The sequence below is a fragment of the Pongo abelii genome, chromosome 9 (genome assembly GCF_028885655.2).
Source record: "Pongo abelii isolate AG06213 chromosome 9, NHGRI_mPonAbe1-v2.0_pri, whole genome shotgun sequence".
Lineage (NCBI taxonomy): Eukaryota > Metazoa > Chordata > Mammalia > Primates > Hominidae > Pongo > Pongo abelii.
In genome coordinates, this window is record NC_071994.2 from 105090699 (window position 1) to 105111254 (window position 20556).

At 40.0% G+C, this 20556-nt stretch overlaps 1 protein-coding gene, 1 non-coding gene and 1 pseudogene across 2 annotated transcripts in view; 2 read left to right on the plus strand and 1 right to left on the minus strand.

The window, feature by feature from the left end:
- CFAP300 (cilia and flagella associated protein 300) overlaps positions 1–20556 on the plus strand; it is a 37753-nt gene that overhangs the window by 1730 nt on the left and 15467 nt on the right. The window contains exons 3-4 of the mRNA XM_002822391.6: positions 10380–10455; positions 17942–18108. Coding sequence (XP_002822437.3) covers positions 10380–10455; positions 17942–18108 — 243 coding nt within the window. The remainder of the gene's footprint in view (positions 1–10379; positions 10456–17941; positions 18109–20556) is intronic.
- LOC112135674 (small nucleolar RNA U13) lies at positions 8426–8516 on the plus strand (annotated as a pseudogene).
- On the minus strand, positions 9805–9908 carry LOC112135663 (small nucleolar RNA U13). The gene has a single exon (XR_002916918.2). It is a non-coding gene; the product is annotated as a small nucleolar RNA U13 (small nucleolar RNA).

The window sequence follows — 20556 nt, forward strand, 5'->3', positions numbered from 1 at the left end:
CTCTCTTTTTCAATAGGCACACCTCGTTTTAAAATATTTTAAATATTATCACACAGCTTTATCGCCGCTTTATTTACTAGCTCCAAATTACTTTTGATTTTTTTCTCAACATCCCACCCACTCTGAGAACTGGGCTTCAGGCTCTACCAGCAGTTCCAAATGAGGAATTCCCCCAAAAAAGTTTGAAGCCATAGCACAGTGATTTGAATAAGTCTTTTGACTACTAGAGGTGACTACTTTGAGAGAGGTAAAACTCACTTGAAAGTTTAAGTTTTGGTGTGTTTGTTAAAATTTAGTCCATCATTTTCAATCCTGTTTTTTTTTTCTCCTCAATCAAATGGAAAATACTGTTACAGTTTATGAAATTATCTTCATTCTCTGCCATTCATGTCCTTCACGCATTGACTGTAGTTTATAGTTTGGCATAACAAACACTTCCTGAGGGCCTATCATGTGCTAGGAATTCCTTCCAGTGCTGGGAATACGAGGAGGAACAAGACAAGAGCCCAGCTGTCAAAGATTGTACAGGCCTTGGCAAGACTACAATAAATGAAAAAAAAATCTGATTATTTCATATAGTGATAAGGGCACTAAAGAAAATAGGAGGAAATGGAGAAAGGAGAACATTAGGTAGGATTGTGTCATAGTTCTGGAGGCTAGAAGTCTTAAATCAAGGTGCTGGGAGGGCCATCATTCCTCTGAAACCTGTAAGGGAGAATCCATCCTTGCCTCTTCCTGGCTTCTGGCGGTTGCCACCCACCCTTGGCGTCCTTTAGTTTGCAGCTGCAGCAGTTTCTTCTCTTCCTGTCAGTCCCATAGCCTTTTCCCTTCATGTGTCTGCATCTCTTCTTCTTATAGAGACACCAGTCATATTGAATTAAGGGCCCAGCATAACCTGATCTTAATTAATTACATCAGCAACAACCCTAATTCCAACTAAGGTCACTTTGTGATATTTCAGGAAGGATGTAAATTTTGGGGGGACACTATCAACCCATAACAGAGAGTAAATTGGTTAAATGTCTATCTCCCTTTCCCTAAGATAGTGTTATGGTGCCATTATATTATAATGCTACTGGTAATGACATTAATAACATTTCTCAAATACTCATGGTTAGATTATTATGTAGTTTTTTATATTTTTTATCTATACCAGTACTGGCTGTCTATAATATTTTTTAAAGATCAGGATTTGAGGTCACTGAATTTTAGAATACTGTAAACATTTTAATATAATTCATTTATTCAATAAATATTTGTTGAATATTTACTGTGTCCCTCTAGAGGGTATTAAAAAGATGAAGAGACCTGATCCCAGCTTACAAGGCATGTATAGTTTGGGGAGCTAGAAATGTCAAGGAAAAAAAAAAGTCTGAGGCACGGCATGGTGGCTCACAACTGTAATCCCAGCACTTTGGGAGGCTGAGGCAGGAGGATCACTTGAGCCCAGGAGTTTGAGACCAGCCTGGGCAACATAGTGAGACCCTGTGGCTATTTTTAAAAAATTTTTTAATTAGCTGGGTGTGGTGGCACACACCTGTAGTCCTAGCTACTTGGGGGGCTGAAGTGGGAGGATTGCTTGAGCTGTGATTGCACCACTGCACCCTAGCCTGGGTGACAAAGTAAGACCCTGTCTCAAAAAAAAAAAAAATTCTATATTACTTTATGAAGTATTTTTCTATAGCAGTAGTGACTCCAGTGTGCGCGGATTCAGCTTTCAGCACTTTTTATATTACATTTATCATTAATCTTTACAACAATCTGCGAAGTTTGGTGTTCTGACTTCCATTTTATAGCTGAAAATTCAGAAAGGATATGTAATTTATGCAAAAACATTCAGCAAAGGGCAGAACCCAGGCATTTTTGAATCTAGAAACCATGCTGTTTCTACTACAAAAACTGATTACTGAACAGAGGGTGTTGTTTAAACTACAATTCCAGATTTTGAATTTTCCCTTTCAATTTAAAAACAAATTATGTTCCAAAAATGTATCTGTGAGATGATAAATGGATGGAAGGAAACATTTATCTGGCAAACATTTCTTTAGCTCCTAAGTCTATATAGATGAATAGACACAATTAAAGCGAGGGAAATACCAAAAATTGCATTGCAGAGGGAGAAGTGATATAATACATACCAGAGGCATAAGGTACTTTGGTGGTACAAAAGAGAAAGTGACCATTTTTGCCAGAGGTGGTCAGAAGAATATTTATAAAAGACAAGACTCTTAAGGCGGGGCCTGAAAGATGAGTAGGAATTCATCAGGTAGATGAAATGGCAAGGATAATGTTGGAGAGATGGGTGGGATAATATTTTAGAAGACTTTTCATGCCATGCAAAGAAATTTGGACTTTATCTGGCTAAGAAGGAGAAGGTTTTAAGAAAGACTTTCAATGTTAAAATATTGAGATCACCTTGGCGGAAGTGTGGAGGGTGGGTTGTTAGGACTGAGTCAGGAAGTAGTGACACCAAATTGGAAACTGTTGTCCTCTAGACAGTTACATGATAATGTCGAGTACCAGTATGGCCCAGGTTTAGGAGAAAGGCTTAAGGAATGGTAAGATATTGAGAGTAAAGGAGAAGGGGACATGTAGGATGACTCCCAAGTTTCTGGCTTGGTTGACTCGAGTGGCTGATGATGCCATTAAATATGTAGAAAACATGGAAGAATTACAAGGAAAATGAGTTCAGTTTTAGGCATGCTGAATTTGAGGTACATACAAGTGGCAGTATTCTAGATAGTTGAATATAGCATTTAACTTTGGATTTCAAGAAAGCTCTGGGCTCAGCATATAGTGTTGACATCTTCAATGTGGGACTGGGGATGATAAGGAGAATTTTCCACATAAACAACTGCAAGGAAGCGCCTTAATTTACAGAGCTTTCCTGGAAGCCTGCGCAATGCTTCTGCTTACATCTCATGACCAGAACTTAGGCATGTGACCAGAATTTAGGCCTCCCACATCCCAGAGAGGCTGTAAATGCAGACTAAGCTGAGCACATTGCTGTCCCAAATAAAAACGCGATTCCTTAAGGAAGAAAGAATTGATATTAGACTAGAAACCATCAGTCTGCCAGATAGATAATATAGTCAAATATATATTTAAATAATTTAGAAATATTGTCTGTCCAGTATGCATGTTGGATGTAAAAATTAAATTAATAAGAAAATTAAAAATAGAGAAACTTATCTTTTTTCCACTTTTCACATTTTTATTTCTTTATTTGTTTATTTTTAATAGAGACAGGGTTTCACTATGTTGCCCAGGCTGGTCTCAAACTCCTAGGCTCAAGCAATTCTCCTGCCTCAGCCTCCCAAAGTGCTGGGATTACAAGTGTGAGTTATCACCCCAGCCCACTTTCACATTTTATGAAACAAGTTTATTTAACATTTTCACATGCATTTTGACATCAGTAACTTTGTTATTACTGTAACTAGTTTAGGAATCATCTTATATTTTTCCAAAGCACAGTCAGCTTTCCTAAAGTTGAGATACAGAAAATCTCTTCTAATGCCTTACTGGAAATTCCGTAACAAGCCAGAAATGCAATTTGCATGTATTAGGACATTTTTTAAAAATTCACTTATTAGACATATGATCATAATCTCAATGATGTAACTTGCATTGCCTTATTCGAGGTTCCCTTATAAAGACTCATTTCCTTTGGTTCTAGGCCAATTCACTAAAGGCCAGTTGACCTGCTGCTCCATTTATAATGACATCTAACATGTAACTGTTAAGTTAATAACCTCCAGGAATAATTACTAAATCTGAATTAAATTTTCTTTTTTTTAAGAGATTCTTTCAGAAGGCGTAAAATGCATTCAAAACCAATATTCATTGAGGTTAATTCCAGTTTATCTTTTTCCAAATGTACCATTATATAAATTAAAATACTTGCATGAATATTCTTTTATTTGAAAGACTAAAATGTCATAAGGCAACTTGCTTTTTGTCTAGAAATAACTTTGGGGAAAATTTATCTTTTTATAATTAAGCATATATGATACCTTTTTGAAAAAAATGTGTTTACCTTTAATTCTTCACCACTAGAATGTAAATTCCATAAGAACAGGGACTGTGTCTGGCTTGGCATAATGTAGATATTTGTAAATAATACTCAGCTCACATCTCTTCTCTGTTCTCTTTCTTGTTAAATAGCATTTATTAAATGGTTTTTCATGAAGAGAAATCCCAGGAGTCATCTTCCTTCTCCATTTGTTTCTTCCTCCTAAATAACATTAAATCCATCTACTTCTCTACCTCCCCACTTGGTATCTCCTTGACTGATGAGGACATCAGCTCTTCCATGATTACAACAGTAACCTTCCTCCTAGCCAGTCTTTTTCCAGCCCTTCAATTCATTCTCCACACTGCAGCCAGAATGAACTTTAAAAAAAAATAGATGATTCTGATAACTCTTTCCTCTGCTTAAAAACCTTCAGTCTGGCCAGGCGCAGAGTCTTAAGCCTGTAATCCCAGCACTTTGGAAGCCTGAGGCGAGTGGATCACCTGAGGTCAGGAGTTCGAGACCAGCCTGACCAACATGGTGAAACCCCGTCTCTACTAAAAAACACAAAAATTAGGTGGCCGTGGTGGCAAGTGCCTGTAATCACAGCTACTCAGGAGGCTGAGGCAGGAGAATCACTTGAACTTGGGAGGTGGAGGTTGCAGTGAGCTGAGATTGCGCCATTGCACTCCAGCCTGGGTGACAGAGTGAAATTCCTTCTCAAAAAAAAAATAATAATAATTTAAAAATAAAATTTAAAAAAAGGCTAGGCACAGTGGCTCTCACGCCTATAATCCCAGCACTTTGGGAGGCTGAGGTGGGCAGATCACCAGATGTTGGGAGTTCAAGACCAGCCTGACAAACATGGAGAAACCCAATCTCTACTAAAAATACAAAATTAGCCGGGCATGGTGGCGGGCGCCTGTAATCCCAGCTACTTGGGAAGCTGAGGCAGGAGAATCGCTTGAACCCGGGAGGCGGAGGCTGTGGTGAGGCGAGATCACACCATTGCACTCCAGCCTGGGCAACAAGAGCAAAACTCCATCAAAAAAAAAACCTTCAATGTGGCTGGTGCCATGGCTCATGCCTGTAATCCCAGCTCTTTGGGAAGCCAAGGCAAGAGAATCGCTTGAAGCCAGGAGTCTGAGATCAGCTTGGGCAACAAAGTGAGACTCTGTCTGTATTATAAAATTATAAAAGAAAAAAGAAAAAGAACTTCAGTGTTTTCCCACTGCCCTTAGATCAAAATACTGATCAAGATCTAGATCGATTTTCGATCAAGATTAAAATTCTTCACTTGACTGCAAGATCAATTTAACTCCCCAGCCTTATCTGACCATTGCTGCTTCTGGGTCACACCAAACCTCTTCACTTTCCTTGAATGGAATGTATCATCCTTTCTCACCTTACAGCCTTCATACTTACCATTTTCTCTCCCTTGAAAAATGGTAATTCCAGTGGCATACCGGAACCAGTTTAGGAGAGCCTGATTGCTAGACTTTCAGGAATCTTTGTTTGCTGGTTGTTATACTGTTGGCAACTTGAAATCCACCATGGAAACAGGGAAACGCTACAATCAGGGCTTTTTAGGGGAGGAGGAGTGGCCAGTTGTTAAACATTTACCAGTATACCCCTCTGCCCAGCTAACTCCTATTCAACTTTCTGATCTAAACCTAAATGTTCTTTCTATATTAACATTTCTTCCCAATGCCATTAGATTATGTCTGCCCATTTTGTACTTTGATAGCACCTGCACTTTTTTATAGCATACATGGCATGTTACTGTCTCCGCTCTTACTATCTGCCTGCGCATGAGGGCAAGCACTGTCCATTGGATTTTAGTATTAAGAAGTCAAAGGTACTATTCATTAAGTGATAGGAGCAGGAACCAGATAGAGAGGAATGAGAAGTAGATAAGAGAAGTGAGGCTGGGCTCGGTGGCTCACGCCTGTAATCCCAGCACTTTGGGAGCCTGAGATGGATGGATCACCTGAGGTCAGGAGTTCAAGACCAGCCTGGCCAACATGGCAAAACCCTGTCTCTACTAAAAACACAAAAATTAGCTGGGTGTGTTGGCGCACTTCTGTAGTCCCAGCTACTCGGGAGACTGAGGCAGGAGAATCTATTGAACCCAGGAGGTGGAGGCTGTAGTGAGCTGAGATCACACCATTGCACTCCAGCCTGAATGACAGAGTGAGACTTGGTCTCAAAAAAAAAAATAAAAAGTGAGACAGTTTAGATTCCTCTCTCAAGAAGGTATTCCTCTCTCAGGAAGGAAAAGTGAGTGATCACTTGAAGGGAATGTTGAAAAAATGAAACTATTTATTGTAACAATTTAAACAACAAAGAATAATTCATAGAAAAAGTCAGTCTTATCCCAATCTACTCCTACTCCCTACCCTCTCAACCCTCCTCTTACCACGAGTCGGTAACCACCACTTCTGAAGCAAGTAGTTTGATACTCTTTTTTTTTTTTTTTGAGACAGAGTCTCGCTCTGTCACCCAGGCTGGAGTGCAGTGGTGCGATCTCAGCTCACTGCAACCTCCACCTCTGGGGTTCAAGCGATTCTCCTGCCTTAGCCTCCTGAGTAGCTGGAATTACAGGCACGTGCCACCACGCCCATCTAATTTTTGTATTTTTAGTAGAGACAAGGTTTCAACATGTTGGTCAGGCTAGTCTTGAACTCCTGATCTCGTGATCTGCCTGCCTTGGCCTCCCATAGTGCTGGGATTATAGGTGTGAGTCACCACACCCGGCCTATGATACATATTCTTACATACTTTTCTTTATGCTCATATAAATGTATAGAGGTTTTATTTTGTTTTATCACATGCGTTACTCTTTTTTTTTTTTTTTTTTTTGAGATGAGTTCCCACTCTGTCACCCAGGCTGGAGTGCAATGGTGCGATCTCAGCTCACTGCAACCTCCACTCCCATGGGCTTTAGCAGTCCTCCCAACTCAGCCTCCCGAGTAGCTGGGGCCACAGGTGCACACCACCATGCCCAGCTAATTTTTTGTATTTTTAGTAGAGATGAGGTTTCACCAGGTTGCTCAGGCTGGTCTTGAACTCCTGAGCTCAAGTGGTCTGCCTCAGTCTCCCAAAGTGCTGGGACCATAGGTGTGAGGCACCACACCTGGCCATATACATTACTCTTAAACTACCCTTTTTTTTTTTTTTTTTGAGACGGAGTCTCGCTCTGTCGCCCAGGCTGGAGTACAGTGGCACGATCTTGGCTCATTCAAGCTCTGCCTCCCGGGTTCACGCCATTCTCCTGCCTCAGCCTCCCGAGTAGCTGGGACTACAGGCGCCCGCCACCACACCCAGCTAATTTTTTGTATTTTCAGTAGAGACGGGGTTTCACTGTGTTAGCCAGGATGGTCTCGATCTCCTGACCTCGTGATCCGCCCGCCTCGGCCTCCCAGAGTGCTGGGATTACAGGTGTGAGCCACCGCGCCTAGCCCTAAACTACCCTTTTTTAACTGAAAGTATTTATGATTTTTCCTGAAAATCAATACATAGTCTGTTCAGGGGATGTTTATTTAGTAAGTGCTGTATGTTAGGCTCTGTTCTAAGTCCTGGGAGATAGCAGTGAATAAGAAAAACAGGACCCCTCCTCTTAGGGAGCTTACATTCTATTCTAATACTTTCTTTCCAATAGCTACATTCTGTCTGATATAGATGGACTATATTTTATTCAACTGTTTTTCTACTGATAGACATTGAAATTGTTTCCAAGTTTTGACACTACAAACAATACTATATTAAAACAAAAAACTCCTTATACCTAAATCTTATCCACTGGTGGTTTCAGAACCCACAAGTAGAGTTTGTTGAATGAGATATGCATGTTTTTATTGTTCAAGATAATAGCAAATTACTTTCCCAAAGGGTTATAAAGATTCACACTTCTGCCAGCAGCTTGTGAAAGTACATGTCTTCCGGTGCTCTCACCAAAAGTTACCAGTCTTTTTACATCTTGGCAATGTAATGGATAAAAGTGGTATCTTCTGGATTTTATTTTCATTTCTTTCACTGCTTTTGAAATTGAGCATCTTTTCCTAAAGTTTATTGGCTATTTGTGGGGTTTTTTTGTTTGTTTGTTTTTTGGGTTTTTTTTTTTTTTTTTTAGGATAGTCTCACTCTGTTACCCAGGCTGGAGTGCAGTGACACAATCTCAGCTCACTACAACCTCCACCTCCCAGGTTCAAGCAATTCTCATGCCTCAGCCTCCCCGGTAGCTGGAATTACAGGAGTGTGCCACCATGCCCAGCTAATTTTTGTATTTTTTCAGTACAGACGGGGCTCGCCATGTTAGCCAGGCTGATCTTGAACTCCTGGCCTCAAGTGATCCACCCATCTTGGCCTCCCAAAGTCCTGGGATTATAGCCCTGAGCCACCGCGCCTGGCCCTATTTTTATTTTTTATATGCCTATTTTTATCCTTTGGTGACATGTGCCGCCCTCAAACCTTGTGATGATGTCAGCACATTACCCTTCTGACATGAAAAAAGAAAAAAAATTATAAAATAAAAAAGAGGTAGGCTGGGTGCGGTGGCTCACGCCTGTAATCCTAGCACTTTGGGAGGCCAAGGCAGTCAGATCACCTGAGGTCAGGAGTTTGAAACTAGCCTAGCCAACATGGTGAAACCCCTTGTCTACTAAAAATACAAAAAATTAGCCGGGCATGGTGGCACACACCTGTAATCCCAGCTACTCAGGAGGCTGAGACAGGAAAATCGCTTGAACCTGGGAGGCAGAGGTTGCAATAAGCCGAGATCACACCACTGCACTCCAGCCTGGGCAACAAGAGCGAAACTCCATCTAAAAAAAAAAAAAAAAAAAAAAAAAAACTTTCGTTCCAAGCGCCAGCAGCTGACTCAAGCTGAAAAGGCAGAAGAAAACTTAGGTTTGTCGGTTTTTCTTACATTTAGTTTTTTTTTTTTTAATCACTAGGATGTCAGTTTCTCCGTTTTAACATATGTGTTGCAAATATTTTCTCTCAGTCTATTATTTTTCTTTTATTTATTGCTCTTCACAGACATTAGGTTTTCTGGCTGTCCAGCACCTTATGAACAACCATGCAATTTGGAGGTAACTTTTGGGAAGTGCAAGTGAAACCTCCCAAAATGCAAGGAACTCCCTTGCATCCAGATCGTAAGCGTGGGACCTAGGTTTACAAACAGATTCATCAGTGCAAGACTGGAATTTTGGAGTGAGCAACTTAAGGAAGGAGGCACACACAGAATTCATTTCTTTGGCAAAGGTAGTGGCAGAGATCACTTTCAGGCCAGACAGACCTGGCACAGCAATGGCCTAGGTTAGAAGGGAGTGATGGTGATGTCTATGGCCATACCACCCTGAATATTGGAAGCTAAGCAGGATTGGGCCTGGTTAGTACTTGATGTTTATAGCCATACCACCCTGAATGTACCTGATATTGAAAGCTAAGTAGGGTTGGGCCTGGTTAGTACTTGAATAGGAGAAAGGGGTGGTGGTGGTTTCCTCTAGTGCTTGATGGGGCTATCGCTTCTCAGCCTTTTGGCTAAGATCAACTGTAGTGCTTGGTGGGGCTGCAGCAAGGGTGACAGTTTCCTCATGAGGGCAGGTCTGCATATGATTTTGGATTGTTCCTGGGTCCAGCCTTCAGCCTGATGCCCTCCACCTCCGGAACATTTTGTGGACTCCCTGAGATGCTTCTAATAAATTTTCTTCTGCCTTTTCAGCTTGAGTCAGCTGCTGGTGCCTAGAACTAAAGCTCTTTTTTATTTTATATATTGTTTTCTTCTTTCATGTCAGACTGACAATATGCCTACATCATAACAAGGTTCGAGGATGGCACATTTCACACATACCTGCAAAAACGCAGTCATCATGCTCATAAACTACAAAAGGATCTGGAACTAAAACTCTTACCTGCTTTGTTGTCTTTTGCCATGCAGAAAACGTTTCACTTTTAGGAAGTTAGATTTTTCACTTTTTTACATGCCTTTTGGAAAGAATTAAATTGACAGTTACTTTTGGATTTAGATCTAGTATGTGAGTTGTTACTAAGGCAATTCAGTAAGCAAGATTGAAGGAAAACAAAGTTTTCAAACATTATATAACCTCCTAATGTTTACTGTATATCATTATTTTCTAAATTAAGTTCCAAAGACATCTGTACTTGGACACACAATGTTCATACTGTTCCAACTTGAATGTAATAAAACTTCATTTATTTATAAACTCTTTATTACTCAGACATTTTACCAATTTAAAATTGTCCTTTCTATTTGAATAAAACGAGATTATAGTTATTTTATGTTAATTGTTACTATCATTTATAATAAAATATCTAACTTATTCCCCTCAAATTTGTATTTTAGGCTTTTTTCAAAGACCCAAATGTTATTCCCAATTTGAAGTTACTTTCAGATTCTTCTGGACAATGGATCACATTAGGTAAATAAAATTTTCATCTTTTCAGATACTATTTTACTATTATAACAAAATTTTGCCTCAGGAATTTTCATTATTAAAATATAAATTGTGAATGACTCATCTGTTTGATACATCAAGATCGAGTATGACCAGCTGTGCCAGGCCTGCCCTGCATCTCTTTCCTGGGAGTCTACTGCTACTATCCTGGCTTAACACATAAGAGCAATTTTTCTGTCTTTTTATTCATATAAAAGTATTTATTGTGTATTTTCCATGTACTCTGCTAGATATAGGGAACATTAAGGTAAATAAGAAAACCTGTACTAAAGGAACTTGATATGTTAAAATGTGTGTGTGTGTGTGTGTGTATGTACTAATGTGTCAAAGGTGCTACCATAGAATTGTAGCCAAGGGCCGGGCGTGGTGGCTCACGTCTGTAATCCCAGCACTTTGGGAGGGTGAGGCGGGTGGATCACTTGAGTACAGGAGTTCAAGACCAGCCTGGCCAACATGGTGAAACCCCATTTCTACTAAAAATACAAACATTAGCCAGGCGTGGTGGCGAGCACCTGTAATACTAGCTACTTGGTGGCTGAGAAAGGAGAATTGATTGGACCTGGGAGGTGGAGGGTTGCCATGAGCTGAGATTGTGTCACTGCCCTCCACCCTGGGTGACAGAGCAAGACTGCCTCAAAAACTAAAAAAAAATTAAAAAGTGTGGGCAAGAGTGGTCAGTTCTGCCCAGAGGGAAAAGATCAGTAAAGAGTCCACTGATATAGGGATATTTAGGCAAAATCTAAATTGAGATGAGTACATGGGTACATTGATTTCTCACAGAGGAATCAGCCAACCATAGGACTTTTTTTTTTTTTTTTTTTTTGAGACAGGGTCTCACTCTGTCACCCAGGCTGGAGTGCAGTGGTGCCTTCTGGGTTCAAGCAATTCTCATGCCTCAGCCTCCCCAGTAGCTGGGATTACAGTCGTGGGCCCCCACACCCGGCTAATTCCCAGCTAATTTTTGGTTTTTTGCTTGCTTGTTTTTTGAGACAGAGTCTCACTGTCACCCAGGCTGGAGTGCAGTGGCGTGATCTCAGCTCACTGCAACCTTCGTCTCCCAGGTTCAAGCGATTCTCCTGCCTCAGCCTCCCAGGTAGCTGGGATTACAGGTGTGTGCCACCACACCCAGCTAATTTTTGTGTTTTTAGTAGAGACGGGGTTTCGCCGTGTTGGCCAGGCTGGTCTTGAACTCCTGACCGCAAGTAAATGTGCCAACCTTGGCCTTCCAAAGTGCTGGGATTACAGGCGTGAACCACTGTGCTCAGCCTAATTTTTTTTTGTTTTTTTTGTTTTTGTTTTTGTAGTGATAGGGTTTCACCATGTCGACCAGGCTGGTCTCGAACTCCTGGCCTGAAGTGATCCACCTGCCTCAGCCTCCCAAAGTGCTGGGATTATGGGTGTGAGCCACCGCGCCTAGTTAGATTATATTTTCATAATGTATTATTTCATAATACATTGAAAGAGTCAGAAATTTTTTTTAAGAAAATTACCCAAACACTTAAACACTTAATAACACTCACTTAAGTCCCTTCAATAACTCTTGGGTCAAGGAAGAAAGCAGAGAGTTAATATAAGACTATTTTGGAAAAAAAAATGAAAGCTATATTTTAAATTTTAGGTTGAGGTATCTTAGCAACAGAATGAATAAAAGCAACGTTCCATTTAGAAGAATCTGGTGATATGGATTTATACTCAATAAAATGCATTTTAAATTAGATTTTTTTGTTTAGGGATGTATTTTGGTAAATTACACAAAAGTAACTTAAAGTATTAGTCAAGAACAAGATTACAAACAGCTCATGATGTTAGACTTAGTAGGTCAGATTTTATTGCTTTTGGCTAAAGACTCCTGCAAAATTTATAGAGCAAAAAGCTGGTACAGACTCCTTACAAAATTAAACTGAGTATCTGAGAGAATATATTTACCCAACTCAAAATTTTCAAAAGGAAATAATCAGAGCCATGTATCACAGTGTTTATAAAACATGTTTACCGTAACTTCAGTCAATCTATTTGAAAAAATAAGGCTCACTGAAGTAAGTGCTCAACCCTCTCCCCATGTTAGTACATACACAAAATAGCATTTTGTACTAATTTTTGAAAAAATCATTGCAAAAAGAGGTTCTCAAATGTCTCATGTGCCTGACTTGATGAATTACAAATACTCTGAAAAATAGGACAGAAGAATAATAACACTATTTCAGAAGTAGAAGTTCTAGTGGAATGTTAGTACTCTTCCACTACCTCATTTTTATCTCCTTTTACTTTTTCTTTTTCTGCTACATTTCTTTTTCTGATACACCCCCTCTTATTTTCCTCTGGGGCCCTTTTAAAGCAAAAGAAGCAGCTTTTTTAAATAGGTGAAGAGACATTCTTTTGGGAAGTGAACCAGTTCTAAAGAAAGTGATGATGGAACCTCCTTCACTGTGCTGCACTCCCTGGAGATTGCCAGTTGTCGGTGCTGTTTTATCCTCTCAGCCAGCCGCCATAGCTGCTATGTTTAGATACACTTTGTCTTTTTTTAATAACATATAATGGTTGCTTCCTATGTGCTCAGCTAAGGGCATCATACACATTACCTCCTTTGATTCATGAAACAATGCAAGAAAGGTAGTATTATATATCACTATTTTACAAATGAATAGTCAGAGGCATAAGCTAAGTAATGTGTGCAGTTTTACTCGACTGAGTGAGCAGAGGATTCAGAATTGAAGACATTCACCACTTCACTCTCCTGCCTCTGTCACTTCCAAGTTGATGGGGTTGCCATAAAAGTACTAACTTAAGACACCAAATGATAAGGAGGCACCCAGTGTTTTATAATGCTAGTACTAGGGAAAAACTGTATTCTTTCTGTATGTGATCACAGTGATGCATTACATGTCTTATAAATGCTGGGGACATAATTTAATGAAATTCCTACATAAAAAATAGCATGTGTTATGGAGTGAGTTGTGTCCCCACCCCCAAATTCATATGTTTAATCCCTAACCCTTCAATGTGATGGTTTTTGGAGATGGGGCCTTTGGAAAATAAATTAGGTTTAGATGAGGGCACAAGGGTGGGACCCTCATGATGAGATTAATGCCTTTATAAGAAGAAGTAAAAGCACTAGAGCCATCTGAGTACACAGAAAGAAGACAGTTTTCTGCAAGCCAAGAAGAGTGCCTTCACCAGCAACTGAATCATCTGGACCTTGACCTTGGACTTTCTAGCCTCTAAAACTTTGAGAAATACATGTCTATTGTTTAAGCCACCCAGACTATGGCATTTTGTTATAGCAGCCCAAGCTGACTAAGACGGATCTTGGTACTGAGAAGTGAGGTGCTGCTGTAACAAATACCTAAGAATGTGGAAGTGGCTTTGGAACTGAATGATGGATGGAAGCTTGAGGTGCATGTATACGGACACTGTGGGCCATTCTGGTGATAGCTCCCAAGGAAATAAGGGATATGTTATTGGAAACTGGGGTAAAGGTGATCTTTGTTATAAAGTGGCAAATAACTTGGATGAACTGTTTTCTATTCTTTTATGGAAGGTAGAACTTATAAGTGATGAAATTGGAGATTTAGCTGACGAGATTTCTAAGCAAAGTCTTAAAGTAATGTCTTGCTTATAGTAAAGTATGAAAGAAGAGAGATGAAATGCAGAACGAATTGTTAACCAAAAATGAACAAACATTTGAAGATTTGGAAAGTTTTCAACCTATCATTATTGTAAAAAATGAGAAAGTTTGTTCTGAAGAGAACACTGTTCAGAACACTGAACAGCCATTTGATGAAGAGATCATGGGTATAACTCATGGACTTAATGAGCCATTTCAACAGAAGTCAGGAACAGAGATGGAATTATATCAGCAGCAAAGACTCTGCTAGTTTGAACAATGAGATGAGATGAAGGAAGGCTGTTGGACTTCTTAGATCCTGCAAGACTGGACCATAGAGCTATTGGGCTGTGAACATGCGCTATTCTTCAAGAAAAGGTTAGAAAGACCCCGAAGCAATTCAGAGATCTTCAGGGCCATCAGGGACACTGCCTCCATTTCAACAGGCCAGATGGACTCCAACCAAAGCCTTGGAGGCAGGGCCACCCTGCAGAGCATACGGGCTAAGTTGGCCCTGTGGAACCTTGGAGATTGGGCCACCCAGAGCCTTCAGGGCCCTACCGCCACCAGGGTAGAAGCAAGACTGCCACCTCAGTGGGTCCAGAGGCAGAGTATCAAACCAAAGAAGATTATCCTTGAGCATTTAAGATCTAAAGGAATCTGACTTTCTAAGTTAAGAGCTTGCTTGACACCTGTCACCCCTTTCTTATTTCCTGTTTCTCCTTTTTGGAATGGAAATGACCAGCCTATGTCTGTCCCACCTACGTATTTTGGAAACACATACCTTGTCCTTCTTCACAGGTTTACAGCTGAAGAGGAATTTTGCCTTAGGATGAATCATACCTCAAGTCTACCCATATCCAATTTTTATAATATTTAGAAGAAACTTTGGACTTTAGAGTTGATACTGGAATGAGTGAAAATTTTGGGAGCAGGACAAGGTGGCTCACCCCTGTAATCCCAACACTTTGAGAGGCCAAGGTGGGAGGATCACTTGAGCCCAGGCATTTGAGACTAGCCTGGGCAATGCAGCAGACCCTATCTCTACGAAAAATTATCTGGCTGTGGTGGCACACACCTGTAATCCCAGCTATTCAGAAGGTTGAGGCAGAAGAATCACTTGAGCCCAGGAAGTTGAGGCCACAATGAGCCATGATCACATCACCACACTGCAGCCTGGGTGGCAGAGTGAGACCTTGTCTAAGGAAAAAAAAAAAAAAAAAGTTTGTGGGGCTGTTGGAATGGAATGAGTATATTTTGCATGTGAGAAGAACATGAATTGGGGTCCTAGTGGTTACATGTTATAGACTCAACGACTGAACTATGTCCTTCCTAATTCATATTTTGAAGTCCCATGACCATCCCTCCTTCTACCTCATTGAAACCCAATTATTTCCCAAAGGCCCCATCTCCAACTACCATCACGTTGAGGGTTAGAACTTCAATATATGAATATTTGGCCATACAGTTCAGTCCATAGAAAATGCTATTTTTTATGTCTCAGTATATGAATTTTGAAGGGATAGAATTCAGTCCACAGCAAATGCTATTTTCATATCTCTTATTAAGTGGTTTGAACTTAATCATATTTTTTCACCATCCAAACCCTCCTTCCACTCCCCAAATCAGAGCTAGGGTAGGCTAATTAAAATGGCATGCCCGATGTCAGTCCCTCCTTCTGTGTCCACTGACCAATCTTCAGAAACTATCAGGCTCTACACTGCTCTTGTTATTTTGGTCTTTCAACATCACCTAGAACTCCTCTTATCATTTCCTCTGGTCTCCTTTTTTCTTTATCTAATCTCTCAGAGGATCTTACCTCTAAACAAAGGAAGCTTCTTAGCAACACAGTTTTGCAATTACTGAGGCATATATAGTTCCTGGCTCCAGGCATCCTTCATGCCTCCACATGAGCCCAGCTCAGGACATAGAATAACAGGTCCTAGCATGACTCTCAAGTGGACAGCCAAAAGAGCTAGTGTAAACATTACCAGCATTACTTACTCTTCTTAAGCACAAGCTACTTCTCAGGTCAGAGATCCAGCAAATGTATCCAGGGTAGGGATACACCGAGGGCCACCACACCTAGGTCTACAATCTTAGAACTTTGAACAAAAGAACACCACCCCTCTTCTATCAGAATGAGAGTGTGTGTATATGTTTGTACATAGAGACTGATTCAGTGATCGATGGAGGTAATAATAAAAATATTCATTTTAATCTTTATGACTTTCTGTAATTTAATGGAACCTCTAGTAGCAGAAAATCCATCCCTGAATGATAAATTCAGGAAATAAGTGTGGGATAGGGAATGGAGGATGGGGCAAAATTAAGTCTACAAGAGGAAAATAGACGAAATGCCGTTATTTCAGTTTTCTGTAATTCTGAATTTTGATAATTTGATTAGGGCCTGATTTGAAATTTACCTTCACTTAGAAAACCGTCTTTTGTAGTAAATACTATAAATGAGACCCCAAGGGAGAAATTTTTTGTTTGTTTGTTTGTTTGAGATGGAGTCTTATTCGGTCACCCAGGCTGGAGTGCAGTGGCGCCATCTCGGCTCACTGCAAACTCCACTTCCCAGCCTCCCGAGTAGCTGGGATTACAGAAGCCTGCAACCACATGCAGCTAATTTTTGTATTTTTAGTAGAGATAGGGTTTCACCATGTTAGCCAGGCTGGTCTCGAACTCCTGGCCTGGCTGGTCTCGAACTCCTGACCTCAAGTGATCCACCTGCCTCGGCTGTCCATAGTGCTGGAATTACAGGTGTGACCCACCACACCTGCTAAGAAATTTTTAAATGAAGAGAAAATGTTTTCAAGATACACTCAAGGACTTTACAAATGCTCATCAATTAAAATTTTTGTGGCCAGGCGCGGTTGCTCATGCCTGTAATTCCAGCACTTTGGGAATCCGAGGCGGGCAGATCATCTGAGGTCGAGAGTTCAAGACCAGCCTGACCAACATGGAGAAACCCCGTCTCTATTAAAAAATACAAAATTAGCCAGGCATGGTGGCGCATGCCTGTAATCCCAGATACTCGGGAGGCTGAGGCAGGAGAATCGCTTGAACCAGGGAGGCAGAGGTTGTGGTGAGCCGAGATCACGCCATTGCACTCTAGCATGGGAAATGAGCAAAATTCCATCTCAAAGAAAAAAAAAAGTGAGTTATAAAGCGTTAAGCATAGTAGGAATAAAAAATCATACAAAGCAATTCCTATGCTTTTATAGGCAATTCTGATAATATACGCGTTAAGAATCCTCTACTACATTTTTCAAAAACGTATTTCATTTTTAAGTATCCTCTAATTTATATTCATCTAGTCCTGAAATGGTGAGATTTTGTTATAAACTTTTTTTTTTTTTTTGAGACGCAGCCTAGGCTGGAGTGCAGTGTCGCAATCTTGGCTCACTGCAACCTCTGCCCACCAGGTTCAAGCAGTTCTCCTGCCTCAGCCTCCCTAGTAGCTGGGATTACAGGTGTGTGCTAGCACACCTGGCTAATTTTTGTATTTTTAGTAGAGATGAGGTTTCGCCATGTTGGCCAGGCTAGTCTCGAACTCCTGACTTCAAGTGATCTGCCCTCCTTTGCTTCCAAAAGTGCTGGGATTACAGGCATGAGCCACCATGCCTGGTCTTGTTATAAACTCTTAATGATTAACAAAAATGAAGAAGCTACAAAATAAGAATTTAATAAAATTCATAAACTGATATATATTTTAAATATATCAAAAATGTCATATTTGTTAACTTCTTAGAATTTCTGCATAGCGATTTATTTTGGAAATAGTTGAGAATACTAAATTAATTTTTCTATCTCCATTCTTTATAAAATATCTTTTTTCAGGAACAGAAGTGAAAAAAATTGAAGCTATAAATGTTCCTTGCACACAGCTTTCAATGTCATTTTTTCATCGGTTATATGATGAAGATATTGTACGAGACAGTGGACATATTGTTAAATGTTTAGATTCTTTTTGTGATCCATTTCTCATTTCTGATGAGTTACGAAGAGTAAGTACAGAATTTTAAAATTTTGCAGTGGAATTTTATTTCAGGAAATGCAAAAATGTCAAAAACTTTGCCTGCTTAAAGCATAAAATACCTTGTCATAAAATACCACTTATTTATAAGTAATGATCAGTAATAATCCTAACATTGGTAGATTTCTACTTAGATGGCACTTTAACCGTCAACTTAATTATTTGTGTATTTCAGTAATTCTCAAATAGGTGCTACTAACATCTGATGGGTAGAGATGCTGCGAAACGTCATATAACTCACAGGACAGTCACAACAAAGTTATCTGGCTCAAAATATCTATAGTGCTGAAGCAGGGAAGTCCTGGCCTATTTAATAAGGCCATTTTTGCTCAGTGTGGGCCTTTTAACTTATCAAATGAATATTAAAAACATCCCGGGGCTGGGCATAGTAGCTCACACTTGTAATTCCAGCACTTTAGGAGGCTGAGGCGGGTGGATGGTTTAGGCCCAGGAGTTCAAGACCAGCCTGGGCAACATAGCAAAACCCTGTCCACAAAAACTACAAAAGTTAGCCAAGGCTGGTGGCTCACACCTGTATTCCCAGCTGCCCGGAAGGCTGAAGTCCCAGCTGCTCGGAAGGCTGAAGTGAGAAGATTGCTTGAGTCTGGGATGTCAAGGCTGCAATGAGCTGTGATCATGCCACTGCACTCCAACCTGGGCGACAGAGCAAGACCTTGTCTCAAAAATAAACTTAGATAAATAAATAAAAACATCCCAGGAGTAAAAGAATCTTTTTATCTCATTGCTAATATCAACAAAGCCATTGGATTAACTAAATTCAATTTTGTTTTAGTGAAAAGTACACCGAACTTGGAATTAAAATGTATAGATTACTTACCTGATTCCTGATTTATTATTTAGAAGATAATAATCTTAGGCAAACTTCTCAATCTTTTGAGCCTCAAGGTCTTATATATACAATATGAAGATGAAAGTGCCCATTCTACCTTCTTCCTAAAATCATTGAGAAAATTAATTGAAGAATTTACATGTACCTTTTAGAAATATCACATGCTGCTAAAATGAAATGTCAGCTTGGGCAACAGAGCAAGACCCCCATCTCTACAAAAATATTAAGAAATAAGCCAGGTGCAGTGGAGTGCACCTGTAGTTCCAGCTACTTGGGAAGCTGAGGTGGGAGGATTGCTTGAGCCCAGGAGTTTGAGGCTGCTGTGAGCTATGATTGTGCCACTGCACCCCAGTCTGGGCAACAGAGTGAGACCTTGTCTCTAAAAAGCAGAAAAAAGAAATGTATTATTGATATTAACATTGTTACAATTATTGAGAGTGTTAAAGTAGTTAAAAATGAGGGCTTTCATGTCAAATAGCCATATGTTCAAATCCAGTCTTTGTCACTTAGTAACTGATCCTTAACTTCTCTAAGCTTCAGTTTCTTCATCTATAAAGTAGGCATAATGTGAGAATTATGTGAGATAATGCACTTACTCTGCTTAGCACAATGGCTGGAGCTTAGTAAGTTTTCCAAAATATTAACAACTACTATTAATTACTACTGTTATTATTATCCTCAATTAAGAGAGAAGGGAGATGTACAAGTCTGATGTATTACAAATCCAGATAGCAGTGAACTAGGGAAGCTACTGATCCATCATTCCGGACACAGGAATCTTGTCTGTAGGAGAACAGGAGGCATCCAACCAGTCTACACTAAGGCAATACCTAAAAGCACTCATTAACTTAGTTAAAGAAGAAAATAAAATTAACTGACTGAGAATACCCAAACACACACAGTTGAATGAGACTACATATAGTTTGCTCTTAGGTAAATGAAGTATATCTAACATAAGATAATATAAATAATATACATGGCTGGGCGTGGTGGTTTACTCCTGTAATCCCAGCACTTTGGGAGGCCAAGGTGGGCAGATCACCTGAGATCAGGAGTTCGAGACCAGTCTAGCCAATATGGCAAAACCCTGTCTCTACTAAAAACACAAAAATTAGCCAGGTGTGGTGGCGGGTGCCTGTAATCTCAGCTACTTGGGAGGCTAAGGCACAAGAATTCCTTGAACCCGGGAGGCAGAGATTGTGGTGAGCTGAGATCACACCACTGCACTCCAGCCTAGGTGAAAGAACAAGATTTCGTCTCAAAAGAAAAAATTAAACAAAACAAAACAAAACAAAAAATACTATACAGTAAGGATCTGATATAATTTCTGTTTCTCCTTACCAAGGATTGGAAATTACTAATCAGGAAATGTTTGGTCTGGGTTTCCCTCCTTTTGGGTACTACTGTCAGCTCTTCTCTCTCACACTTCTCTGGCATAAGGGTCTAAAGACCCTTACCTCTAATTTTAGATAATTCACTGTCACTTCTACAGAAAAAGCATCATCAGTGGACATTTTTTTTTAAAAAAGAAGTATTAGTTTTCCAACAGAATACTCTGCAAAACTGCTT